General features: G+C 40.4%; 1 protein-coding gene and 1 pseudogene across 1 annotated transcript in view; one reads left to right on the plus strand and one right to left on the minus strand.

The window, feature by feature from the left end:
* LOC114659507 (serine/threonine-protein kinase 4-like) overlaps window positions 1–26,964 on the plus strand; it is a 99,449-nt gene that overhangs the window by 14,007 nt on the left and 58,478 nt on the right. Inside the window, exons 2-3 of the mRNA XM_028812037.2 lie at window positions 14,546–14,626; window positions 26,004–26,132. Of these exons, the coding sequence (XP_028667870.1) occupies window positions 14,546–14,626; window positions 26,004–26,132 (210 nt within the window). The remainder of the gene's footprint in view (window positions 1–14,545; window positions 14,627–26,003; window positions 26,133–26,964) is intronic.
* On the minus strand, window positions 6,276–6,370 carry LOC114659839 (uncharacterized; annotated as a pseudogene).

Genomic DNA, 26,964 nt, shown 5'->3' on the forward strand with positions numbered 1-26,964 from the left:
TATGGTGATCGCTGTCTCCTCCTAGTGTGGAGGAAGTCAGTTTAAGAAGCGTAGTGATTAACAACTGGGTCGGGGAACACAACACAAAGCATTTAATGTGCTACATTAAATTATGACGGTGTTTGAGAAAATCTAGTAAATTAAACAATGATTTTAGGATGAAGTTTAGTTTACGACATTCTACTTTAATAATAAAGTAAACTATGAGAATAGAGTGGAAATGTCGACTTTATTCTCGACGTATAGTTTTTTTTTTCTCCCCTGTGTCCGTATTTTTTTTCTTCACCGTGGCCCTAATACGATTCCGTGGGGCTATACCACAAATACAATTATAAATGCAAGTTGCAGTTGTATTATTTATGTATATAGCTTAGCTTGAAGCAAGGTCCATATTAATGCAGTTTGCCTAAATGATAGTTCAGTTGGTAAAGATGTCATCACCAAGATTGCACTTGTTTTATTTTATTTTAATTTGGTGAATACTGTGTAATGCACCTGGGCTTTTGAAGCCTTGAAGTAATAGTGCAACTATCAGTAATAATACAATTATTTATTTTATTGTTATTATTTATTAGTTTAAATATTATGCAGTTTAATGATGGTAAAGTTGTTTAAAAAGTCACTTTAACGTGTCAGTGGACAGAGATTGTTAACATTAACAGAAAGTGTAGTTGTTTTACAAAAAATATTTATTTATTGCTTTTCTAAGACATGTTCAGTGCAATACAACTTTTGACAAGCACTTCTGGATATTTTCCTAAGTCTAAATACCTCTTTGGATGGTTGAAAATATGTTGTCAAAAATATAATTTAAGTTTTTGCAAAATTTGTTAAATAAAAAGGTTCTATATTTTGACTGCATCTGTCATGCAATGTGATTTCCTTCTCTTCATTAGTGCCACCCCCTTGAAAAGTATCACTTTATGGGGCAATGCAAACCTGGATTAATACTTGTGTGCACATTAAAATGTTTTTTTTGTACAATGTACAATGCTCTTGACAGTGGAATAGGTTATTCTTAGCCAGTAATTGCCGTGGAAAATGTGTTTAACATCCACTCATGCATGGGAAAAAAATACCGTCAAATACCGTGAAACCGGGATAATTTAGAAAAATACCGTGATATAGAATTTTGGTCATACCGCCCACCCCTGCCTACAACCTTAAATTTGAAAATTGTCATTTTGAACTTTCTGGGGGTGGCTGTTGGAGCACTAGGACCATCAGTAAAGAATCAAATATCAAAAATATCTTATTTGTGATCAGTAACCTGAAAATAGCATAAAACAATTCTCCACATGCCTATATTACTGACTCCCATTTTTTCAGAGTTTGGTAAAAGGTGGGGATACATCGATACCATTTATCTCAGACCAAGTATGACTACAGATATTGGTTTTTAGTGTTTGCCAATTCCTTTATAGTGAGGCTGGAAGACGGTATTTGTTTATCATGTCCATCAACTGTCAACGTCACTATTCATATCACATATAAATCTCATAATTTGCAATAAAACTAAAATTGAACAAAAAAACTAAAAGTAGGGTACATAGGACAGATAACATGGTTTTTAAAGTGGCTGAAACTTAACAGAAAAAAAAAACAAAAATCACATACAATTAATGTATGTAAATCAAGCCAGCACTGTATCAAATTTTTCCATATGGGATATAATATTACATCAGTGTTCACAGGAATTTGGCTAAATATAACAAGAACGTTTCTCTTACTGGTGTTATATTTGTTGTACTAGACAAAGAGCCCGTTTCGACAACGTAAGATGAAACAGGCTCGAGTGGAATAGTGATAAGTATAAGCACCACAAACCTGATATACGTGTATTGAATGAATGCGTAATTAGGCCTTGAGCTATAGTCGAAATCGCCTTTCAGGCCTCTAGAGCTTTAATCGAAGTCGCCTTTCTGTTTTGCGGCCGTAAATCCGCTGCCTGCCGCGATGTTGGGGTTGCATGTCAGTCGAAGTCGCCTTTCTCTTTGAATTTTTGCGGCCGTAAATCCGTTGCCTGCCGCGATGTCGGTCTCGTAAGGTTTTTTGGGCAGCTGCGCAGAAGGCGACTGCGCATTCGGCATTGGACGTGCGCAGAAGGCAACTGCGCATTCGGCTTCGGACGGACTTGAGTGAGAGAGGAGACTGGCGAATTATGTATTAAGATAATAGCTGGCTCAGTGGCGTAAAGACATGCAGGCTAAAAAACATGTGGGATGCACCTGCCACTGGCTAGGTCTACTACAGTTTTGGAACGATGAGTGGCAGATTCCTTTTGATGAACAGAAACATCTCTCCCTGTTCATCTGTAAGCTTGTTTCTGGTTTCATTACCAATATGTGACAGCGCACTAAATGATCTCTCATTCTCTATACTACTGAATGGGGCTGAAAAGAATTTCCTTGATATTTGAGACAACGTTGGGAACCGCACTTTGTTAACTGACCAGTACTTAAGTGGTTTATCTGAATGAGAAACTTTGGTCTCTCCCTTGCATTTTTCAAGCTGTATGGCAGTAGCTACTGGAACACAGGTCATTGATGCTTCTCCATAATCATCTACAATCTCAATAAACATAAGCTTCAAACTACTACTTGGCTGGTCCTTCCATCTATCTGTCTTCCCCATGAACCCCACAGGCAATACACAGTCCCAAAAGCACTTTACTCAACACTCCCGTTTGGCACCACCACTCCTCCTTGGCAACCTCGTCCTCTTCCTTCCGATTCTGGATTCTGAGTGGTGGGTGTTGGCCCTTTTTATAGCCCACCTGGAAGTGCTGCAGGAGCTTGATCACCTGTTTCCGATTGCACTCCCGGGTGAGGCTGTAGAATTGTCCCGGACGGCTCGGGGACCCGTGCAGCACCCTCTGGCGGCCACCCCCAGATCCCAGCAGGGCTGTGGAGAACTCCATCTCCCATGGAGCCCTGCGGGAAACTGCGGCACCATCCTCGGCCAGAGAGGCTGCCACCAAGTGTCTCGGTGGAGGTACTGAAGAACCCATGGTGCTCCCCCGGAACATATGTAGAAGGGGCGTCCCAGCCAGGCATGGGCCCTGTCTGTCTGTCTATGAATGAATGAAATGTATTCAATTGAGCAAATTTTAATAGCAAGTATATGGAACATTAATGAATTGGGATAGAAATATGTGATCTTTCTTAGATAAAAGCAAAAATAGTATTGCTCCAGTAAAATCATCAATTTGAATGCAGAGTCGTCAGTATTGATGCTGACACCCATACTGCTAAAACCAAATTGTACATTTTATGTTCAGTGCTTGTTGGCAGTGTTAAAGTAAATAGCAAAACTCTACACCAATAATACTTCACATTCTGAATCTATGATGAAGCACAACATGGATACTGTTCTGTCATGTTCGGTCAGAAAACAGCGCTATTGGATACAGTGGTTAGCAAAGCAGCGGGTCCAGATGGAGTATCGCCACGACTGCTGAAGGTCTGTGCATCGGAGCTGGGGGGTCTTCTACAGCGCATCTTCAACCTGAGCCTGGAACAGGGGAGAGTCCCGAGGCTTTGGAAAACATCTTGCATCACCCCAGTCCCAAAGGTATCACGTCCTAGTGAGCTGAATGACTTCCGGCCTGTGACTCTGACATCACATGTGATGAAGACCATGAAGAGGCTGCTGCTTCACCACCTGAGGCCACAGGTTCAACACGCCCTCGACCCTCTGCAGTTTGCATATCGGGAGAAGGTGGGAGCGGAGGATGCCATCATCTATATGCTACATCGATCCCTCTCCCACTTGGACAGAGGCAGTGGTGCTGTAAGAATTATGTTTCTAGACTTCTCTAGCGCCTTCAACACAATCCAACCTCTGCTCCTTAGGGACAAGCTGACAAAGATGGGAGTAGATTCATACCTGGTGGCATGGATCGTGGACTATGTTAAAGACAGACCTCAGTATGTGCGTATTGGGAACTGCACGTCTGACATTGTGGTCAGCAACACAGGAGCGCCACAAGGGACTGTACTTTCTCAGGTCCTGTTCAGCCTATATACATCGGACTTCCAATACAACTCGGAATCCTGCCACGTGCAAAAGTTCGCTGACGACACTGCTATCGTGGGCTGCATCAGGAGTGGGCAGGAGGAGGAGTATAGGGACCTAATCAATGACTTTGATGGTGCGACTCAAACCATCTACACCTGAACACCAGCAAAACCAAGGAGCTGGTGGTGGATTTTAGGAGGCCTAGACCCCTCATGGACCCCGTGATCATCAGAGGTGACTGTGTGCAGATGGTGCAGACCGATAAATACCTGGGAGTGCAGCTGGATGATAAATTAAACTGGACTGCCAATACTGATACTCTGTGTAAGAAAGGACAGAGCCGGTTATACTTCCTTAGAAGGCTGGTGTCCTTCAACATCTGCAATAAGATGCTGCAGATGTTCTATCAGACGGTTGTGGCGAGCGCCCTCTTCTACGCGGTGGTGTGCTGGGGAGGCAGCATTAAGAAGAAAGACGCCTCACGTCTGGACAAACTGGTGAGGAAGGCAGGCTCTATTGTTGGCATGGAGCTGGACAGTTTGACATCTGTGGCAGAGCATCAGGAGCTGAGCAGGATCCTGTCAATCATGGAGAATCCACTGCATCCACTAAACAGTGTCATCTCCAGACAGAAGAGCAGCTTCAGCGACAGACTGCTGTCACTGTCCTGCTCCACTGACAGACTGAGGAGATCGTTCCTCCCCCACACTACGTGACTCTTCAATTCCACGCGGGGGGGTAAACATTAACATTTTACAAAGTTATTGTCTGTTTTTTACCTGCATTATTAAAAATCTTTAATATTGTTTTTTGTATCAGTAAGGTGCTGCTGGAGTATGTGAATTTCCCCTTGGATTAATAAAGTATCTGTCTATCTCTATCAAAGGAATAATTAAGAGAGTATATTAAGAGACCCTTGAGTGTTGTATTTCATTGATTTAAACACAAAGTGAAAACCATGTCTGAAACATACTCTTCGGTTACAAACAAAGGTAATAAAACGTTTCCAAATTAATAAAATTCATGAAAAAATACGTAGTGAAGTTAATTTTTTTTTTTTAGAATTCTAGGTAAGTCATCTTGGCATTTACTATTTAGTTTTCCCATTCAAAATAGAGTATGTGACCTAGCAAAAGCAAACGGTGACACATCCACATGTGCTGCTTTTAACTGAAGTGCATTATACAGCCCATTTAAATGGACATACCTTGGATCAAGTAGAATGGAAACATTTGCCTCAGGAAATTAATTTTGCGGATGCTTCTTTCCATGGCTGGGTAACATGACAAATATTTCAAGGTGTTGACTTGACCAAATTTACCAGATCTCAGTCTAAACTAGCATCTATGAGATGAGCTGGAAAAACAAGTCAGATCCATGTCAGCCACACCTTGTAACTTACAGGCCTTCAAGGATCTGCTGCTAATGTCTTCATGCACACACTACAGGACACTTTCAGAGGTCTTGTGGAGTCCATGCCTCGACTGGTCAGACCTCTACTGGCTGCACAAAAGAGACCTACATAACCAGTGGTTTTAATGTTGTGGCTGGTGTGTGTGTGTATGTATGTATGTGTATATATATTAGGCCTGTGAAAGTTAAGGTGTTCATTTTTGCAAGTAATGTGACTTTAACGTGTTAAAAAATATTATCACAACCCAGGGTGACAACGAGGTGATCGTGTTAGGCAGTGCTTTGGTCAAGACAGCATTTTCATGTAATTTTTTTTATTTTTCATTTTAACATTGCAAAACAATAATACAAAAAAGTTAAGTGTGAACCTAAATAATTACATAAACATTCAGTGCCGTATGTTGAGAAATAAAAGTTTACTTAAAAGTTTCAAAATACATGTTTCACAATATCTTGCCACGTGGCAGTATGTGGTACTGGCATTCATGTCTTTGATTTATACAAACCGACATTTATGGTAGTCTTGGAGCAATACTAAAGAAAAGTAGCGAAGATAAAAATCACGCTCTCTTTTTTTTCTATATCATGTTTCTGTAAAAAGATTGAATCAATGTCATATATAAGTGCAAAATATGTTTTCTTTCAGTGGCAGTAAAGCTAAAATAATTTTCTACTACTCCTGTGTTGAACTCACCTGTCTGCCAGATAACTTATAGTGCTGACTACCCCTAATATAATGACAAAATTCTGTGAACAGAAGTGTAATGATTATCCCTACCCATTATTCCAGTTTATCAGAATATCTTTATTGTCATTGTAACAAATACAACACAATTAGGTGAAAAAATATGGAACGCTTCATGAATTTGCATGTCATCCATGCCATGCTAATCTTCTCTGTATAATTCCAATTCTAGTATATGTGCTACCGAAGCGTCCGTTTGCAGTATCCTTGCTAATTTATGCAAAGAATACAACATAGCCACCCAAGTAATGCACGGTGTCAGTTTTTAACCAAGATACCTGTTACAGAGAACTTTTTTTAGCATGCCAGGAGCAAATGTATAAGTAGAGCATTGTTTTCCAACCAATTTTCTGTGGTGGCACAATTTTTGTAACCCCAGAATTTCCAAGGCATACCACGATTCTACCAACCACAAATGCATTAAATCTATACACTTGCTAAACTGTCCGAAATGATGGGACTATCAGAGACAGCTTAGAGTTTGGCGTTTGCAGACACAGCACTTTGTGAGCACTTTGGATGTGGTTTCCCAGCTGCTTAGTCTCTTTGCCTGCTCATACAGGTGGTCCTACAAGGCACACCTGGGTAACTCTCATTTTGCACTAGTTGAAAAAAAAAACTTGTTCAGAGCAGAATTATAAAGTCGTTGATGGTGGTGAACAATTGAGGATGGCATTTCTGGAGTTTTAACACACTTTAATGTATGCCCATTTAAGAGATACTTATTTCAGTTAAGTCAGTCTTTAGCAGTGTGTTCAAAGTCTACAGTCGTTTCGATGGTTTAATTTTACTGTGACACATCTGTGTCACATATGCATACGAATGTGAGAATTAATACATTGGCCTCATTTTCATATTACTTTTAACCTGCCTTTTAGAAAGACACTCAGATTCAGTTTGTACTTGATCAATCAGTATTTTGTTAAAAGGTCAGGTTTCAGGTCATTGTTTTAAGTTTAAATTGTGCCATTAAATTTTTAAAAGTTCCTTTGTGTTGATTCTACATTAATATTCTGATTCAGTGTATATTTACTTCTTGATTTTTGTATTTATTTTATGATTGCATGTTTAATGTATGAATTCAATCGCATTTAATCATCTCTAACAATTAAGTAATTCTTTTAATCAATTCCTAGCCCATATATATATATAATATATATATATATAATATATTTGTATGTGTATATATACAGTGTGTGTGTGTGTGTGTGTGTGTGTGTATGTATGTGTGTGTATATATAATATATATATGTGTGTACAGTGCATCCAGAAAGTATTCACAGCGCATCACTTTTTCCACATGTTGTTATGTTACAGCCTTATTCCAAAATGGATTAAATTCATTTTTTTCCTCAGAATTCTGCACACAACACCCCATAATGACAACGTGAAAAAAGTTTACTTGAGGTTTTTGCAAATTTATTAAAAATAAAAAAACTGAGAAATCCCATGTACGTAAGTATTCACAGCCTTTGCTCAATACTTTGTCGATGCACTTTTGGCAGCAATTCCAGCCTCAAGTCTTTTTGAATATGATGCCACAAGCTTGGCACACCTATCCTTGGCCAGTTTCGCCCATTCCTCTTTGCAGCACCTCTCAAGCTCCATCAGGTTGGATGGGAAGCGTCGGTGCACAGCCATTTCAAGATCTTTCCAGAGATGTTCAATCGGATTCAAGTCTGGGCTCTGGCTGGGCCACTCAAGGACATTCACAGAGTTGTCCTGAAGGCACTCCTTTGATATCTTGGCTGTGTGCTTAGGGTCGTTGTTCTGCTGAAAGATGAACTGTCGCTCCAGTCTGAGGTCAAGAGCGCTCTGGAGCAGGTTTTCATCCAGGATGTCTCTGTACATTGCTGCAGTCATCTTTCCCTTTATCCTGACTAGTCTCCCAGTCCCTGCCGCTGAAAAACATCCCCACAGCATGATGCTGCCACCACCATGCTTCACTGTAGGGATGGTGCCAGGTTTCCTCCAAATGTGACGCCTGGCATTCACGCCAAAGAGTTCATTCTTTGTCTCATCAGACCAGAGAATTTTCTTTCTTGTGCTCTGAGAGTCCTTAAGGTGCTTTTTTGCAAACTCCAGGCAGGCTGCCATGTGCCTTTTACTAAGGAGTGGCTTCTGTCTGGCCACTCTACCATACAGGCCTGATTGGTGGATTGCTGCGGAGATGGTTGTCCTTCTGGAAGGTTCTCCTCTCTCCACAGAGTACTTCTGGAGCTCCGACAGAGTGACCATCGGGTTCTTGGTCACCTCCCTGACTAAGGCCCTTCTCCCCCGATTGCTCAGTTTAGATGGCCGGCCAGCTTTAGGAAGAGTCCTGGTGGTTTCGAACTTCTTACACTTACGGATGATGGAGGCCGCTGTGCTCATTGGGACCTTCAAAGCAGTAGAAATTTTTCTGTAACCTTCCCCAGATTTGTGCCTCGAGACAATCCTGTCTCGGAGGTCTACAGACAACTCCTTTGACTTCATGCTTGGTTTGTGCTCTGACATGAACTTTCAACTGTGGGACCTTATATAGACAGATGTGTGCCTTTCCAAATCATGTCCAACTAGGGGGCTCCGCCCCCTGCTCGCTTCGCTCGCCAACCCCTGGTGTTGGGAATGACAAAGAGCGTGATGTATGAATGAGATATAGAATAGTGTGACGGTGTAGATGATGCAAATAGAAAGCAAACAATAAAGTGTGTGGCACAGTGTAAAGGTTTATTGGAAAATTTCTTTGTACACGCCGTTTAAGTGTAAAAGGTAATTCCAGGTCAGAACTTGTAAGGTCAATGAAGATGGTCATTATCGTGATCAGAGTCAACTTTGTCAGAGCTTAGAAAGAGTTGTGTCTCTCCAGGAAGTAATGGAATGACTTGGGTATTTATGTTTTCCACATTAATATTTTTTGGACATAATATAGTGCGTTGTGTTAAAAGGGGCATTTGGTCTAATGAGATTGCTGTTCCAAATCTCTCTGTAACTAAGTCGTCGCAGATAAAGGCTTGAGGAATTGTAATAATATGTGGCTGAAGTCCATCTGTATTGGTGAGTGTACCATCTCTCAGTTGTAATAAGCAATTGTTATGATCTGGTTCTGGACATCGCATGTTTTGTACTAACTGTATCTTTTGAAAGCAATGCCAATTGTCTGCGTATTTTAAGGTGCACTGAACAATAGCTGAGCGCATGGCATCTAGAAGAATAGCTAATCACTGTTTAAAATCTCCTCCTAATAAAAGTACCTTTCCTCCAAATCGAATATTATTATTCATAAACGTTTGTAGAAGTTTATGAATGGTGTTGAGTAAGTGACTTCATGCCATTGTACATTCATCAATAAACAACATTTTTTGAAGACGGATGTCACGTGCAGTGCCACCGTTAATGTTCATAGTGGATACCGATTTGTAGGATCTAATGCAGTTGATAAAGATTTCACTTTCAGGTACATCGTCAGTTAGAATCTTCTGTAGATATTCAGTATATGAATGTAAAGAAGGCAGTCTAATTTGACCCTTTTGACAACAACGTCTAAATGTATTACTTGTATTGCCAGTTGTTTCTTCAGGGAAGTGAACTGAATGACAATGATTGCAAATGACATTCATTAATCCGAATGAATTTTCCCGGTGTATGTTTTGCTTGTGCCGTTTGAGAGGCGTGTTGTTGTATGTCCAGTATTTGGGACGTGTTGTTTTGGAGCTGTAATCGATTTGCCTGTGCTGTGTGAGACGCCCGTTGTAGCCTTCCTTGCCGTTAACGTATGTCTGAGACGGGAGGTGTTTCGTTTTGAATCCGTGCCTGTTGCGATGCAGCACTTTGATTGATAGTTTGCGTCATGTGGATCCAGGATGTAGATTTGTGCATATTTGCGTTGTTGATTTGTTTCAGGGTGCACTGTTCCAATGCGATGCAGTATTTGTGCACATATGGGAAAGCAGTATGGGCCATTGCCTTTTGGTGGCCTGATATTTACTAAAAGCAAATGAACTATTGTAGGATCTAATGCAGTTCATAAAGTTTTTACTTTTAGGTACATCGTTAGTTAGAAGCTTTAGTTGAGCTTTGCGTTTTTGGAGTCGAGACATTTTTTCTTTAGAAATATGGATAAGTAATAAGGAGTATTGCACTCACTGTTAATATGGAGACTTTTCTGCGGTTGAACGGTTAATAGTGCCTTATTGTAATGAGATCCACCTATGCTGCATAGCCGTCTATTTTGTTGTTTCTTTCGTGTTCGTGTGTTTGTTCCTGTTATCCTTTCCTTTTCGTTTTGTACCCGTGACCGTGTATTCATGACTTGTTTCTTTCTCAGCATCCGAAATATGGATAAGTAATAAGGAGGGTCGCAGTCACTGTTAATATGTTTCCTTTTCTGCAGTTGAACGGTTAATAGTGCTTTATTGTAAGGAGATCCACCAATGCTGACACCTATGCTGTCTAGTGTGAAGGTGCTGACGTTCACTTTAGAATATGTGGCTTTGGGTGTGACTTCTTATGGATGTGGGTGGGGGGGGGGGGGGATTGTTGAGGATTGTTGTTGCGCGAGCGTCTTCTTTCTTTTTGTGTTCCTGTGTCTTGTTGAATCCCCCTCTTTGTGTGTGTCCCGTCCCTCGCTTGTAGGGTCTGTGGGGTGGTTTTGTGTTCTTTTTTTTGTGTTCTATGGGCTTGTTGAATCCCCCTCTTGGTGTGTGTCCCGTCCGGTGCCTGTAGGGGGGGGGGTGGGGGGGGTGCCTTGCTGTTGTGCGCGAGCCTCTTTTTTTTTTTTTTTCGGGTCTAGTTTCGTGTGCAATGTGTTTCATGCTTTTCCTGCGTTTGACTTTGCGCCTCATTTCTCCTTTTTGTATGTGCTCACTCCTTTTTTCTGTGGTCTTGTCCGCCACTCGCGGCCCCTCATCCGCCTTTGTCGCCCTCTTTTCTCTGCCTTTCTCCGACTCTCGCGGACTCTTTTTGCGCCTGCGCCTCTCGCGGCCCCTCATCTGCCTCTCTCGCCCTCTTTTGTCCGCCTTTCTCGGCTCCTCAGCCGACTCTCGCGGACTCTTTTTGCGCCTGCGCAGTACGTCTTTTTGCAGCTACGGCCCATGGCCGGATGTGCCTGCGTCCATCATCCGGTTTAGCATTCTCGGTTAGTAATATGGATCAACTGAATTTACCACAGGTGGACTCCAATTAAGCTGCAGAAACATCTCAAAGTATGATCAGGGGAAACAGGATGCACCTGAGCTCAATTTCGAGCTTCATGGCAAAGGCTGTGAATACTTATGTACATGTGCTTTCTCAATTTTTTTATTTTTAATAAATTTGCAAAAACCTCAAGTAAACTTTTTTTCACGTTGTCATTATGGGGTGTTGTGTGTAGAATTCTGAGGAAAAAAATGAATTTAATCCATTTTGGAATAAGGCTGTAACATAACAAAATGTGGAAAAATTGATGCGCTGTGAATACTTTCCGGATGCACTGTATATATATGTTTATGTATGTATGTAAGTGTATATATGTGTGTATATATGAATGGAAGAGAAGGTCTGTGATACGGTTTGCATATTTGCAGCTGGAGATCCACAAAGGGAGAAAAAAATCGACAGCAGAAACACGAAACGCAGTTTATAGTATCCCATGCAATTCTTGCTCAGCGGTATACATAGGACAAACTTCAAAAAGAATCACAACACGTGTACAGGAACATCGCAACGCCGTCAGAAGAAAGGACGCACTATCATTGATCTATGCACATACTAAATCAACAGGACATACATTCAACTGGGACAATGTAAAAGTAAAATTTAAGGCCAGTACTAAAAGTGCCAGAGAGTTGGCCGAGTCTTGGCTATCAAATGAAAATGCCATCAACAGACACTTGGACATAAATCCAGCATATGCTAACTTAAGAAGAACATGTACATAGTAAATAAACTGTACAAACCCCCCTCTTGATCATACCGACTGAGTCACCCCCCCAACCCCCCCACTTAATGTGTTGCTATATATTGCCTTTTGATTCTTGTAAGTCTAAGCATTATACTCTGATGAAGACCCCTGGCAGGGGTTGAAAGCTCAGGAATAAAAACTAATTTATGATACGTGATTCATTTTTTCTCCCTTTGTGGATCTCCAGCTGCAAATATATGTGTATGTGTGTGTGTGTGTGTGTGTGTGTGTATATATATATATATATATATATATATATGTATGTATGTATGTATGTATGTGTGTATAATATATATATATATATATACATACATACACAGTGGGGCAAAAAAGTATTTAGTCAGCCATCAATTGTGCAAGTTCTCCCACTTAAAAGATGAGAGAGGCCTGTAATTTTCATCATAGTTATACCTCAACTATGAGAGACAAAATGAGAAAAAAAAATCCAGAAAATCACATTGTCTGATTTTTGAAGAATTTATTTGCAAATTATGGTGGAAAAAAAGTATTTGGTCAATAACAAAAGTTCATCTCAATACTTTGTTATATACCCTTTGTTGGCAATGACAGAGGTCAAACGTTTTCTGTAAGTCTTCACAAGGTTTTCACACACTGTTGCAGGTATTTTGGCCCATTCCTCCATGCAGATCTCCTCTAGAGCAGTGATGTTTTGGGGCTGTCGCTGGGCAACACGGACTTTCAACTCCCTCCAAAGATTTTCTATGGGGTTGAGATCTGGAGACTGGCTAGGCCACTCCAGGACCTTGAAATGCTTCTTACGAAGCCACTCCTTCGTTACCCGGGCGGTGTGTTTGGGATCATTGTCATGCTGAAAGACCCAGCCACGTTTCATCTTCAATGCCCATGCTGATGGAAGGAGGTTTTCACTCAAAATCTGACGATACATGGCCCCATTCATTCTTTCCTTTACACGGATCAGTTGTCCTGGTCCCTTTGCAGAAAAATAACCCCAAAGCATGATGTTTTCACCCCCATACTTTACAGTAGGTATGGTGTTCTTTGGATGCAACTCAGCATTCTTTCTCCTCCAAACACGATGAGTAGAGTTTTTACCAAAAAGTTCTATTTTGGTTTTATCTGACCATATGACATTCTCCCAATCCTCTTCTGGATCATCCAAATGCTCTGTAGCAAACTTCAGACGGGCCTGCACATGTACTGGCTTAAGCAGGGGGACATGTCTGGCACTGCAGGATTTGAGTCCCTGGCGGCGTAGTGTGTTACTGATGGTAGCCTTTGTTACTTTGGTCCCAGCTCTCTGCAGGTCATTCACTAGGTCCCCCGTGTGGTTCTGGGATTTTTGCTCACCGTTCTTGTGATCATTTTGAATCCATGGGGTGAGATCTTGTGTGGATCCCCAGATCGAGGGATATTATCAGTGGTCTTGTATGTCTTCCATTTTCTAATAATTGCTCCCACAGTTGATTTCTTCACACCAAGCTGCTTACCTATTGCAGATTCAGTCTTCCCAGCCTGGTGCAGGTCTACAATTTTGTTTCTGGTGTCCTTTGACAGCTCTTTGGTCTTGGCCATAGTGGAGTTTGGAGTGTGACTGTTTGAGGTTGTGGACAGGTGTCTTTTATATTGATAACGAGTTCAAACAGGTACCATTAATACAGGTAACGAGTGGAGGACAGAGGAGCCTCTTACAGAAGAAGTTACAGGTCTGTGAGAGCCAGAAATCGTGTTTGTTTGTAGGTGACCAAATACTTATTTTCCACCATAATTTGCAAATAATTTCTTTAAAAATCAGACAATGTGATTTTCTGGATTTTTTTTTTCTCATTTTGTCTCTCATAGTTGAGGTATACCTATGATGAAAATTACAGGCCTCTCTCATCTTTTTAAGTGGGAGAACTTGCACAATTGGTGGCTGACTAAATACTTTTTTGCCCCACTGTATGTGTATATATACAATGGTGGCGACTTTTTTTTTGGCCAGGCTGTGTGTGTGTGTGTGTATGTATGTATGCATGTATGCATGTATGCATGTATGTATGTATGTATGTGTATATATAGTCACTTTTCTTGAATGTACAATTCTACTATGAACATATTTTTAAATGCTTCGTCAGCACCATCAGTATCTTTCTCCTCCTGGTCTTGTTCTCGGAAATTCCTGACTGACACTTTTATGCTACCACTGTTTAGTATCCATTGAATCACACAAAAGATGGATTACATTTTCATTAAAGTCAAATGAAGATAACTATCGTATATCTGATTTTTACTTCTGTTGCTGTAATTGCCAAAATCACCATCTTAAAGAATCTCTTCAGTGTCAGCAATGCCCGTTCCTGTTGTCGCTACTTCAGCCAACACACCAGTTCAGACACAGTCTGCATCTTATAAAAGTTGCTCAGATTAAGATATTTCATATTGAAAACAGTCCTTTGACATTTCTGTATTTTTTTTTTATTTTATAGGCAACTGAAGAAATTAAGCGAGGATAGCTTAACAAAGCAACCAGAGGAAGTTTTTGATGTTTTAGAGAAGCTTGGAGAAGGGTAAGTGAAAAAGAAAGCAGAAACATTTTTTTCTCTAATATTGTGTGCTAAACTCTTACCCAGTTATTTTTAGATGCAATTACTTTGGATTTGTTTGGCAGTGTTGCTGTACAGCAGGGGTGGGCAAAGTCATTCCTGGATGGCCGCAGTGGCTGCAGGTTTTTGTTCCAACCCAGTTGTTTAATAAGAAGCACGTATTGCTCTAGAAACACTTCTGCTTCATTTTAGTTGTCTCCCTCATTAAGATTTTGAACCCTTATTGCTTATTTAAGTCTTAAACAGCTGCATTCTCGGTTTTTAATTGTTCCTTATTAGCAATAAGATGCAAATGACAAAAGAAACCAGCAGTTATCCATTTTGCTTGTCACCCTTTACACCTGTGTGTATTTATCGTGCACTATTTGGTTTAATTAAATACTTGGAAAGAAAGAGGAGAGAAAAAAGTGAAGGATTGAGAATTACCCATCTGCTTTACACTTCAGAGTATTTGGATGATATCCTTAGAATGGAAAAAAAAATCTAGGATATGAGAAAGACTTGACATAGCAGAGTTAAAACACTAACAAGCCATGAAATGTAATTATTGGCAAGGATTGTTTTCAAATTAAGCAACTGGGTTGGAACAAAAACCCGCAGCCACTGCAGCCCTCCAGGAATGACTTTGCCCACCCCTGCTGTACAGTATGAAGCTGACATTGTACCTCTTCTTTGAATGTACTCTCCAGTTTTCCACTAACTTATTAATGTAAAATAAGATTTTAGTATATCACTGAGTCTAAATCATCTGTTACATTCTAGGGCCGGGCTATGTACTGAAAATTTACCAATACTGACATTAAGAACACTCACTGAACTAATTTTGCTCATGTCAGAATGTTTGATACAGTAAAAGCTCTGTCCTACTGTTTGCTTTCAGCAGCTATCCTCTTAAAAACTCTACAGCCCCCTGTTCCAGTCATGGTATTCAGTTATTGTTGTTGGCTTAAATGTGTTAAATTATTACTTTATTCATTTGAGTTTTTTTTTTTTTTTTTTTTTTTTTTTCCTTTTCCTTAGCAATTCTCATAAGCTTGATATTTACTGAATTTCATAAACCTGCTTCTTAATGTTGAAGTTAGTATTTGTAATGAAATGAAAATCTATCTAATCTTGATGTATTTTTTTTCCATAAAGTCGGACAACTAAATGTATTGGAGAGTAATATCAGCAACATGTATAGTGAGCAGTATTATATGCAAAAACTTACATTATGTTTGAATGCGTTTGTCCAAACCAAACATGTTTTCAGTGTAAACTAATGCTAAAAGATGTATTTCAGCATTGTAGGTGGTTTGAAATCTTTTGCTTCTATTTCTGCAGGCTTTATAGATTGTAATAGTGAATATTCACTATGTAAAATTGCTGTACGATCTACTTGTAATAATTGCCATATCTATTTTAAGAGGTCAGAAACACGGTAATTTTTGTTAAATGCTTTTAAGAGACATTTCCAGACATTTTAGACTAGTCTTGCAGCTTTTACTTTTTTTCTTTTTTTTATAAAACTGTATACATTAGTTACCTTAGTTTTTGTTTTATCCTTATTACGAAAAGAATTCACATTTTTAATGGAATATAATGTTAAAAAGAAAATTCCACGCAGATTTGAATCGGTGTCATACAGTTTAAATTCAGTCAAACATTAATGACAGTATCTGAAGATTACTTGGATACAGTATATATATATATATATATATATATATATATATATGTATATATATGGAGTTTGCATGTTCTCCCCGTGTCTGCGTGGGTTTCCTCCGGGGGCTCCGGTTTCCTCCCACAGTCCAAAGACATGCAGGTTAGGTGGATTGGCGATTCTAAATTGGCCCTAGTGTGTGCTTGGTGTGTGGGTGTGTTTGTGTGTGTCCTGCGGTGGGTTGGCACCCTGCCCAGGATTGGTTCCCTGCCTTGTGCCCTGTGTTGGCTGGGATTGGCTCCAGCAGACCCCCGTGACCCTGTTCGGATTCAGCGGGTTGGAAAATGGATGGATGGATGTATGTATATATATATATATATATATATATATATATTAAAATTAATATAATGATTCCTAACAGAGAACAAATGTTCCATGTTAGAGCTGAAAAAAGCATTATTACTGAATTCATATATAAAACTAATCGTACATCCATGTTCTGTGAAATCTAACAAACCTGAGACAATTAAGATGACAATGGCTGGAGAGATTTGCATTGATTTTCTCTGACCCACCGGTACATTTCAAAGCTGATTCAGAAATTGATAGTGGAAAGATCCAAAAGGTTTAGGTTTTGTTACATTTTTGTGAAGTTTTTAGATAAAATGTAAAGCTGTGATTTTCTAAATACACTTCTATATTTTACTTTTGGCAGACTGATTGGTGGCTTTATTTTTTTCTAGGTTAGTGTCACATATTTGGCCCTCAGGTACAAATTGGTTCCATTCTTACAGTACATAATAATTGTGTTATAAACGTCTGCAAATCAGAATTTGCACTGAAAATGTCTGTTTCTAAATGTTATCTGTAAAAATAAGTACTATGCTTCTAAACAGTGACAGTTAATCAACATGATTGTACTTTAAATCACAAAACACAAATAATTTAAATTAAAATGAAGCACAGAGTGGACAACAGTATGTTTATCTTATGCTTAAACATTTAGCTTTTGATAATGAAGCAATATCTCATAGAGCTGGGAAAAGCATAATGATGGCACAAAAAAACCCACTGCTGAATGACCACTCAGCAGAGATGTGCTGTCTTTGATGAGATGTAAATGCAGCAAGCTGTGAGACCACCAGTGTTTGAAGTCAAGCATCTATTTCTTTTAGAAAGCATTAGACTGAAAAGTGAAGCATGTTACTACACTTGGTATATACATAATGGTTCTTTTTTTTTTTTTTTGTGGTGTGTGAAAGCCAACCCTGACACAGACACAAGAGGCACAAGTTCAAAGTGCACGTGATTTTATTTTTTTTCCTTGTGGGAAATGCCTTCCCCGTCCCCACAAGTTCTCAGCACAAGCACACCTCAACACAATATTCTTCTTCTTTCTTATTTTCCTCCACTTCTCCTCGGCAAGCTTTGTCTCCCTCCTCCCAACTCTGACTGTTGGAGTAGTGGCCGGTGGCTCCTTTTATAACGCACCCGGAAGTGCTCCAGGTGCTTGATAACCTATTTCCAACAGCACTTCCGGATGTGGTGGAAGAGCTGCTCTGTAGAGCTCAGCAGCTGCTACAGCACCCCCTGGCGACACTCACAGAACCCAACAGGGCTGCACTAAACTCCAACTCCCATGAAGCCCTGCAGGAGTCCTAGGCACCGCTGCCATCTACCGCTCCAGGGGAGGTAACGCTGTGGATAGGCTGGGTCCTCCCAAAATGGAGTCGCCCCGGCCCTCCGCTACAGGTGCAATGAAATGCAAACAAGTTGAAAGGAATAGCAAAAAAGAATTGTGATCAGTGAGTTGAAAGCTAGTAAACAAAGTTTAAATATGGACAGGTGAAACTCCTGAAAATATCTTGCCATAACCATGAAAAAATCTAGCAACATATCACGAAAGTAATATATTAAAAATTGCCCAGTAAGAAATTATGTGAAGCACCATGACATAAAAAATTGTCAGTTCTTTAAAATAACAAAAAAAAAAAATTAAGAAAATTCATATTTTGTTTTTCTGCTGAATTGCTCACCATAGTTTACGTTTGCTTAGAAGTTTAGAAAACAAAAAAAAGACCAAACACCTTTAGCGTAAGGCCTCTAAAATGATGTGCCATTTTGAAAATAACTTAATTATGTTAGCAGTTTAGATGTCCACTTAATATGATTTCAAGTTTATTTTCATTTGGTAGCTTTTTATTATTTTTGGAGCATATGCAGCCCATATCCAAATTAGATTTTTCCATTTTGAAATGGGCAAGACAGTAATAATAAGGCATTCTTAGTATTGTATGCCTTTTTATTTATTGATTTGTTGAAACTGTTTAGGCTAGTTGGTATTTGCAGGTCTTCAAACAGGAGTAGGCATTAGGCAAGACACAACCCTGGAAAAATATGTTGCCATTGCAGAAATAATGAACAGTATTTTGGATATTGCATTTGTGTGACTGGGAGGTAGGTTCAGAAAAAATACAAGCAGGAAAATAAGATTTTTGGTATTTTGTTGTTATCTAGATTGGTTTTCTTTTAAAATGATGGATTTCTAGTAGCATTCTTTGTTATTGTCTTAATTGTTAAAGCAAGCAGGCATTTTTATAATTCGCACAAATGTTGAAAAGACTGTCATAATAATGATAGCCACGAAAATCATTGGCTTAATTCTAACTCGGTCTGCAAGAACACTTTATTTAAAGCCCCACCCAAACTGCAGCTCTAGTTATGCTGTGTTGAACACTTCACTAGTTTTATTTTTAGATTTTTTTATTTTTTTATTTTTTTTTATTATGTAGCTAGCCGTTCTTCCGCCATGGTTCAGGGTTGATTGTGGCTTTCCTGTTGCTCAAATCATCATGTCTCTTTGCAGTAAGGTGAAACCTGGCTCGTATCTCTCAGGTTTTATTTGTAACTTATGTTAGTTATAATGAGCTCACAGGTAGTATACAGTGGAGTGTAGGCTTGGTTTAATTCAATTAAATATTCTCTGTATGAGTTTTGCTAAACCTGTTAAAAATACTTGCAGTCATTGCTTTACTTCATGCATATACAGTAATTCTGCTAATTGAAGAGGAACAACAGTACTTCTGCACAGGGTTTTTATAGGCATCTCTTAATTTTTGTTGAAATCAACCTCTCAAAGTGTGTCATGTTGTGAAGCCAAGTAAAACATAATTGAGCAAAGAAAATTGTTGATCTGTCTTAAGCTTATAGGCCCCTGTGACCCTGTGTTCGGATTCAGTGGGTTGGAAAATGGATGGATGGATGTTGGACTTTAACTGCAGATAAACATTCTGATAACCATTTTAAGAGATATTTCTTAGTAAAAGCAAGCAGGCAAGAAAAGCAGACGGTGACAACAATTTGTTTTGCAGTACAAATAAATGAACAAATTTTGAGTAATAGAGTTAAAGTACCTATACATTTTTGGACATTGATAAAGTTGCTGTTATTTTAGCTTTTTACCAAAAATATTGTAGTTGACCTTTTTGACAGATAGGGGGCGCTATCGCTCCCTTGAACCCTTGGACAATATGTCAGACACCAGATAAAAGTCCAAAATGACTTTATTAATAATATTAAATGTGCACAAAGCACCCTCCACTCCACAATACTCAATAATAAATAAACAATACACAATCCTCCACTCCCAGACGCTTAGTCACCCTGCCTCCCAACTCAGCTCGTCATCTGGTATTTCCCACAGTCCTATATAGTGCATGACCCAGAAGTGGTTTCTGTTCCTCAATCCATGTGACTTTCTATCACTTTCGGGTCAGGTAAAAACTTCTCCTTTTCTTCATCCTGGAAGTACATCATTTCTTCTGTCCCTATGACTAGGACGTACTTCGGGGTTATAGTGCACATAGCAATCCCTGGGCCTCCCTGCAGTGTCCCCTTTGGTCCCCATGGTATCCAGCAGGGCTGTGTAGTAAAACTCCAATGTCCATGAGGTCCTGCTGGAATTCGAGGCACCTCCATGTTGCAGGGAGAGCTCCATCTGGCGGCCTGGGGGTATTGGCCAGGATGAACGGCCGGCCATATCCCACAGTACTCCCCCCACAGTGAAGAATCATGATTCGGAACGGCCAGGGCCCTGGCAATGTCCTGAATACTCCCGGGAGAACCTAGGGGGAACATTAAATGAAAAAGACCTCTGATCCCCTGTCCTCCGAGGACAACTTCACCATAGGTGGCCTGGCCAACGGCATCCGTAGCACAGCCGCCGTCCCCCTGTTTGTATCCCTCTGCGAGTCTGGAAACTTCCGCTCCACCCCTTTGTCCACTGAGGAGGGTTCCACAGCCGCCCCTGAGCTCTCGGCTTGATTTTCTATTTTATCAGGAGACCCGTGCTTCATTTTTGGGATCTCCTGTTTAATCTGAGGCTTATCCACAGTTTGGGTCTCTCTATATGTATGAGAGAGCCCCTTTACTGTCTGAATCCCCTTTGATTTATATATGACCGTTGTCGGTGTCTTCAGGGTCGCATCGTTCCAGCAGACAGCACTATTCAGCTGCTCCGGCTCGATCGACCCTTCCACCAAGCACCTGGTCCATGTTTCCGCCTCTCTTGTAGGGCTCATGGCGACTTGGCACCTGTTACTAAGTAATCGCGGGCCCAGTTCACTCTGTGTCCCTATTTCATTATATACAGTACAGGTCTTGCTTACCTGTACCACCGAATCAATTAAGACAGGAGGCTCCCGAGAAATTCGCCGCAGGTACTCATCTAATTTCTTCATAGGCTTTTCAGCCACTCCTCGCACGTCTGCAATGATCTTCTGGATTGTTTGCACCACCTGTAAGAAACTGTGCACGAGCTGAAGCAACTTCTCCAGCTCGCGCATGTCCAAAAAGTTATTTAATTCAGCAAGAGGTATGCTCAGTAGATCACTAGCCTTGCCCTCCGGCTGGGAGCCAATGAGCACGCCTGCTGCTGGCATGTGCTCTGACGGGTTCCGCAAGGGAGCCTGGGATTTGGAGTTCTTTTCAGAGGTCCGCAGTGCCGCTTTTGGCTGACTGTGATCCGTCTGTCTCAATTTATCGACGGACCAATCAGTCATTTCCCGGACCTCCTTACCTTTTTGTAGGGAGAGCGGTGCTTCGCTCGCCTCCCCCTCCCCCTTTGAAAAGCCCAAGTCCGTCTTCGTGTCGGCAAAGTCATAAGAAGCAAGACGCGGGCCTTCTCCTATCCACAATCCATCGGGGTAGGTCACATGGTCCACACCAGCACCCGTCATGCGGAAGTCCGTTTTGCTCGTCGGCTCGAACAGGAGCACACCACCGTTGTCGGGACTTTCTCCTGCCTTTTGCAGAGCCTTCGGATGGTCTTCCCCGAGGTATGTGCACGGTACTAAATGAGTTATTTTAAATAGATTTTCAGTTATATCCCCGGCACATACCTCGTGGCAGTCGTCCGTCTCCGAAAGCTTTTCCCGACCCGTGTAGCCACTACGTATCTCATCCTGAGCGTCGGCCTTGATGAGCATGGTCTTTCCACTGGCGCTGTTGCTCTGCCTTGCCTTCTTCTTCCCCATGACGTCCTTGGTAAATGGGTTAGTGGGTTGTAGCGAGTTTGCTGCGTGTCGTGACGCTGTCCTCTTGGGGTTCTCTGTCCACAGAAATTTTGTAAATGCAGGTCCTCTGCCAAACCGACAGCCAGAGTATCCTGCCGACTACGCCAACTATGTCAGATAGGGGGCGCTATCGCTCCCTTGAACCCTCGGACACCAGGTAAAAGTCCAAAATGACTTTATTAATAATAATAAATGTACACAAAGCACCCTCCACTCCACAATACTCAATAATAAATAAACAATACACAATCCTCCACTCCCAGACGCTTAGTCACCCTGCCTCCCAACTCAGCTTGTCATCTGGTATTTCCCACAGTCCTTTATAGTTCGTGACCCGGAAGTGTTTCTGTCCCTCAATCCATGTGACTTTCTATCACTTCTGGGTCAGGTAAAAATTTCTCCTTCATCCCGGAAGTACGTAATTTCTTCTGTCCCTGTGACTAGGACGTACTTCCGGGTTATAGTGCACATAGCAATCCCTGGGCCTCCCTGCAGCATCCCCTTGTGGTCCCCATGGTATCCAGCAGGGCTGTGTAGTAAAACTCCAATGTCCATGAGGCCCTGCTGGAATTTGGGGCACCTCCATGTTGCAGGGAGGGCTCCATCTAGTGGCCTGGGGGTATGAACGGCCGGCCATATCCCACACCTTACATAATGAATGTTGTCTAAAAGTGTAAACTACCTGCTTTAAAATGATGGTGTTTACATCCAAATTGAGTAAATGGTTTAAGAATTATAGCACCTTTTATATATCTCCTCCTCCTTATCAAGTAACCAAAAGTAATGAGACAATTGTTTGACAAGCTACTCCATGGCAAAATGTGGACAGTCCCCTCATTATTTCATTAACAGTTAAGTAGATAAAAGTTTGAAGTTAACCCCCAAGTGTCAAATTTACATTTGAAAACTGATGCTGTGAACTCTCTGTGTGAGGTCCAGGGAACACAGTGCAGGTAAATCAGGCCATAACTAGGCTGAGGAAACAAAACAAACCCATTACACAGACAGCAGAAACATTAGAAGTAGAAAAGTAAATGATCTAGTACATTCAAGCAAATATTAAAAATGATCTGAATATTTATAATTACAGGGGGTCCATTGTAAACTCAAAACGTCGTATGTCGAGACATTGTAACCCAAGGACCCCCTGTATTTTTGTTTGTCCAATTACTTTTGTGCACCTGAAAATTTGGGTGTAATTCATAAATTGCACGTACCAATATTTTGGTTAAACCCCTTAAATTACAGCTGAACATCTACAGTTCAATCACATGTTGTTTGCTTCATGTCAAATGCATTGTGGTGATGTACAGAGCAAAACTTATGAAAATTGTCACTATCCAAAAAGTTATGAACCTAACTCTATTGTGCTATATCAAAACATTTAACTTGTGCGAGTGAAAATGATCAATCATGATTTAGGGTTAGGACCTTAAAGTCCTCCTAACACCTCATTTGCATTACATTAAGTTAAAGCAAAAGACACTTTTTTCTGTAACTGATGAATTTATAATAAAGATCTCAGTAATGTATACTCTTCATAACTGCTCCTAAGGTGAAGAGCTCAATAATATGGATTGGCCTCAGAGTACAGCTGCTTCTTCTTGAGAAGAGCCTGATAAGTTGATTTGAGTATGTAGTTTCAATGTCTTTAGAATTCTTTTCACAAGGGACATACAAGACACAGCTCACTAAAAGAAGACCTGGGACCTCATGTATAAAACCTTGCTTAGATTCAGTACTCAAATTTTGCTTACACTAGAAAGGCAAACGCGGCGGGTTCAAAAAAATAATGCCACTTCAAGTTCCTTTGTAAACCTCACCTCAAACCAACTCAAAATTATGAGCAAAGGCTCAACAAACACCTTTTTGAATATCCATGATGTAATACTATAATCTGTCCTGCCTAAAGCAACTGTCTCTTGCATGTCGCCGATCCTTAAAACGGATAGAGAAATACTCTGCACATTTTCAAGTATAAGTTAGTTTCAGATTTAGCTGAAAACCTACAGAGGTTATTTTAACTTTTGTATGTTGTATGCAGTATTTTCAACTTTTACACAGCTAGTAGACACTCCTGCTCCTGTTTGCAAAACACATCCACATGAGCGATTGAATCAGTAGTATGTGTGGCTGTGGCTTATGCCTATCTGTACAAGCGGGGTGTGGCTGTCTGAGCAAATCTCCATCACATGTTACACATACCATTGTTGCAAAATAATTAAAAAACAAAATGTGATATCTTTGAAGCAAATAAATAACAGAAAATGATCCATCTTTCAATTCAGTTAACTAAGTCATATCCAAAAGTTACACTCTGTGTACATTTTCTAATTTGTTAAAATAAGACATGGCCGATTTTGCCACAATTAAAATGTATAGACAAAACCACAATGTTTTCTATAATTGAAATAGCGCTAACAGTATTTGTGATGATGACTGGCTTATAAACCAGTTTATAAAACAATTTAGACTTCCTAGAGCCATCCACTTGGAGTTGTGTGCTGAACTGAAGCCTACATTTACAGAGACCGTCATGCAAAAATCAAATGATCCCTGTTTCGTTACAGGTTTTAACAACTGGGTTTAAAAAATAGAGAGACAGGCATCACAATGTGACTGACACATTATTGAAATGCGTAGTGCAACAAAATTTTTTGTTCACTTCATTGCCCTGCTGCCTGAAGTTGCTAAAATGCCAATGCTAAAAAAAGTCTGCATAGGACTCTCATCATGCGCAAACGGGAATATCGGTAGAGTTTCTTTGCAGCCTTTTTTGATTTTCATAAATTGTTCAAGTCAGTCCTCCTGAAACTTTACAGGGTCCCTCCCAAAGTTGCTAAATATCATGTGCGGCCTATACACTGGTACTATAATAATAATACATTTTATTTATATAGTGCCTTTCCCATGCTCAAGGCACTTCAACAGAACTCATATTCTGTTCAGAGAGGAGGCAGAACCTCTGTGTGTTTCCCAGTTAATTCTGGGGTTCTTCAGGGGTATGTTCCTGCTCCTGCTCTGTTCAGTGCATGCATGGACTGGGTGTTGAGCAGGATCGTGGGGTCCAGTGACTTTGGGTCATCTGTTGGTGAAGAGACATTCACTGATCTTGATTTTGTTGATGATACTGTGATCTTCATGGAGTCAATGGAGGCTTTGATCAGGGCTTTCGAGAGACTGAGTGAGGAGTCTGAGTGTCTGGGCTTGCGAGTATCTTGGTTAAAAACCAAGATCCAGGCCTGTAATGACCTCTTGGGCACAGCCATCAGTGTTATTATGTCTGTCTGCGGAGGGAAAGTCAACCTTGTCAAGAGGTTTACGTACGGATTGGGAGAGCATTGGGGTCATGAGGTTGCTAGAAAGGGATGTGTGGCATTCCTAATATCTCTGCAAAAGGATCAAGGTCCAAATCTTTAGAGTCCTAATGCTTCCTGTTTTGCTATATGGTTGCAAGACATGTATGCTATCCAGTGACCGGAGATAAAGACTGGACTCCTTTGGTACTGTGTCAGTTTGGAGAATCCTTGAGTACCGCAGGTTTGACTTGTGTCGAACAAGCGGTTTCTCATGGAGTCTTGAATGAGTCACATTACCTGCATTGTGAGGGAGCATTAATTACTGCATTATGACCATGTGGCATGATTCCCCAAGGGTGACCTGGTTCGCAGGATCCTCATTGCTGAGGACCCGAGTGACTGAACCAGGCCAAGGGGACTCCCATGTAACACCTAGCTGCAGCTGGTAAATGGTCATTTCTGGAGGGTAGGACTGGAACGCCTCTGCCTGGGGGCTTGCCAACCAGGATCCTTAGCTGTTTCGTCGTGTCTAAAGACTGTTGAGGAAGATAGAATGTTCTGGCCTGTCCTGTTTAACATGATACCATTTAAACTATCACCAGGAAAACTGGGTCAGCAATGAAGTGTTTATTCTCTATAGTCTTTTTTTCATATCCTTTTTACCCATTAAAGCTTTGAAGTGTTATTTTACTCCATTTATTTACTTTACAGATTTTTTTCTCCCTTTTATCTTACTCCTATTTTCTTCTGATAGTCTGAAAGATATTATAGGTTGGTTCTCATTTTAAAATAATTTTATAGTAAATCCTTTGTCTTGTTTTCTACAGGTCCTATGGCAGTGTGTTTAAAGCTAATTACAAAGAAACTGGAGAGATTGTAGCAATAAAACAGGTTCCTGTTGAGTCTGACTTACAAGAAATAATAAAGGAAATCTCAATAATGCAGCAGTGTAACAGGTATGATTACATAAGTGCATTTTGTGTTGAATATTTTGTTTTTTTAACCGAAAACAGTATTACAAATAGTGGTGATTTTCTTCTATAACTAAATTGACACTCAACAGAACAGACTACTTGATCTTTTTTTTTTTTGATCAATTGATAAAATTGATTGTAATTGATAAAATGAAAAGGGAATACAGTAAAATAATACCAACACTAACATCTGCTCCCCCACCAGCACCCACCCTATCTAAGATGACCATTTAACCAGAAACAATAAAAGAGGGGGGGGGAGATTGATGGGTAAAATGGCACACACACCACACAGGAGCACACGTCAAAGTAATCAACAAAAAGAAATAAAATCAAGGAAAGGTGGACAGGAGAAACTGCCTCATGGAGCAACCCCCAACCAGCTCTTTACTAACTGAACAGCATGAAGCAAGTTGTGGATAGTAGAGACAGAAGAGTTGTTGGTCTGGAATGCAGAAAGTTCAAAAAGGGAAGGATTGTTAAATGAAGACTTCAAGACTGCAGGAAACACAAGGGCAGAAGATTTCCAGTGAGAGGCTAAAAGCAATTTAGCTTCAGTTGTTGCAATCATTAAAAACCTCTGCTGGGAGACAGAAAGGGAAAATGAGGAAAGAGAATAAAGGTCTAGGAGGAGAAGAACTTTAGGGGACAAAGGAATGGGGAAAGAAAGAATCGCAGAGAGGGGTATGATGGTCAATTTTGTAGACTTGTCCTGTAACACTTATTTCGCATCAGTCCCCAGACTGATGTTAATCTATTATGTTGAGCTCCTTTGTAAGTTGCTTTGGGTAGAAGTGTCTGCTAAGCAAATTAA

This window comes from Erpetoichthys calabaricus, chromosome 10 (genome assembly GCF_900747795.2).
Source record: "Erpetoichthys calabaricus chromosome 10, fErpCal1.3, whole genome shotgun sequence".
In the NCBI taxonomy this organism is placed as follows: domain Eukaryota; kingdom Metazoa; phylum Chordata; class Cladistia; order Polypteriformes; family Polypteridae; genus Erpetoichthys; species Erpetoichthys calabaricus.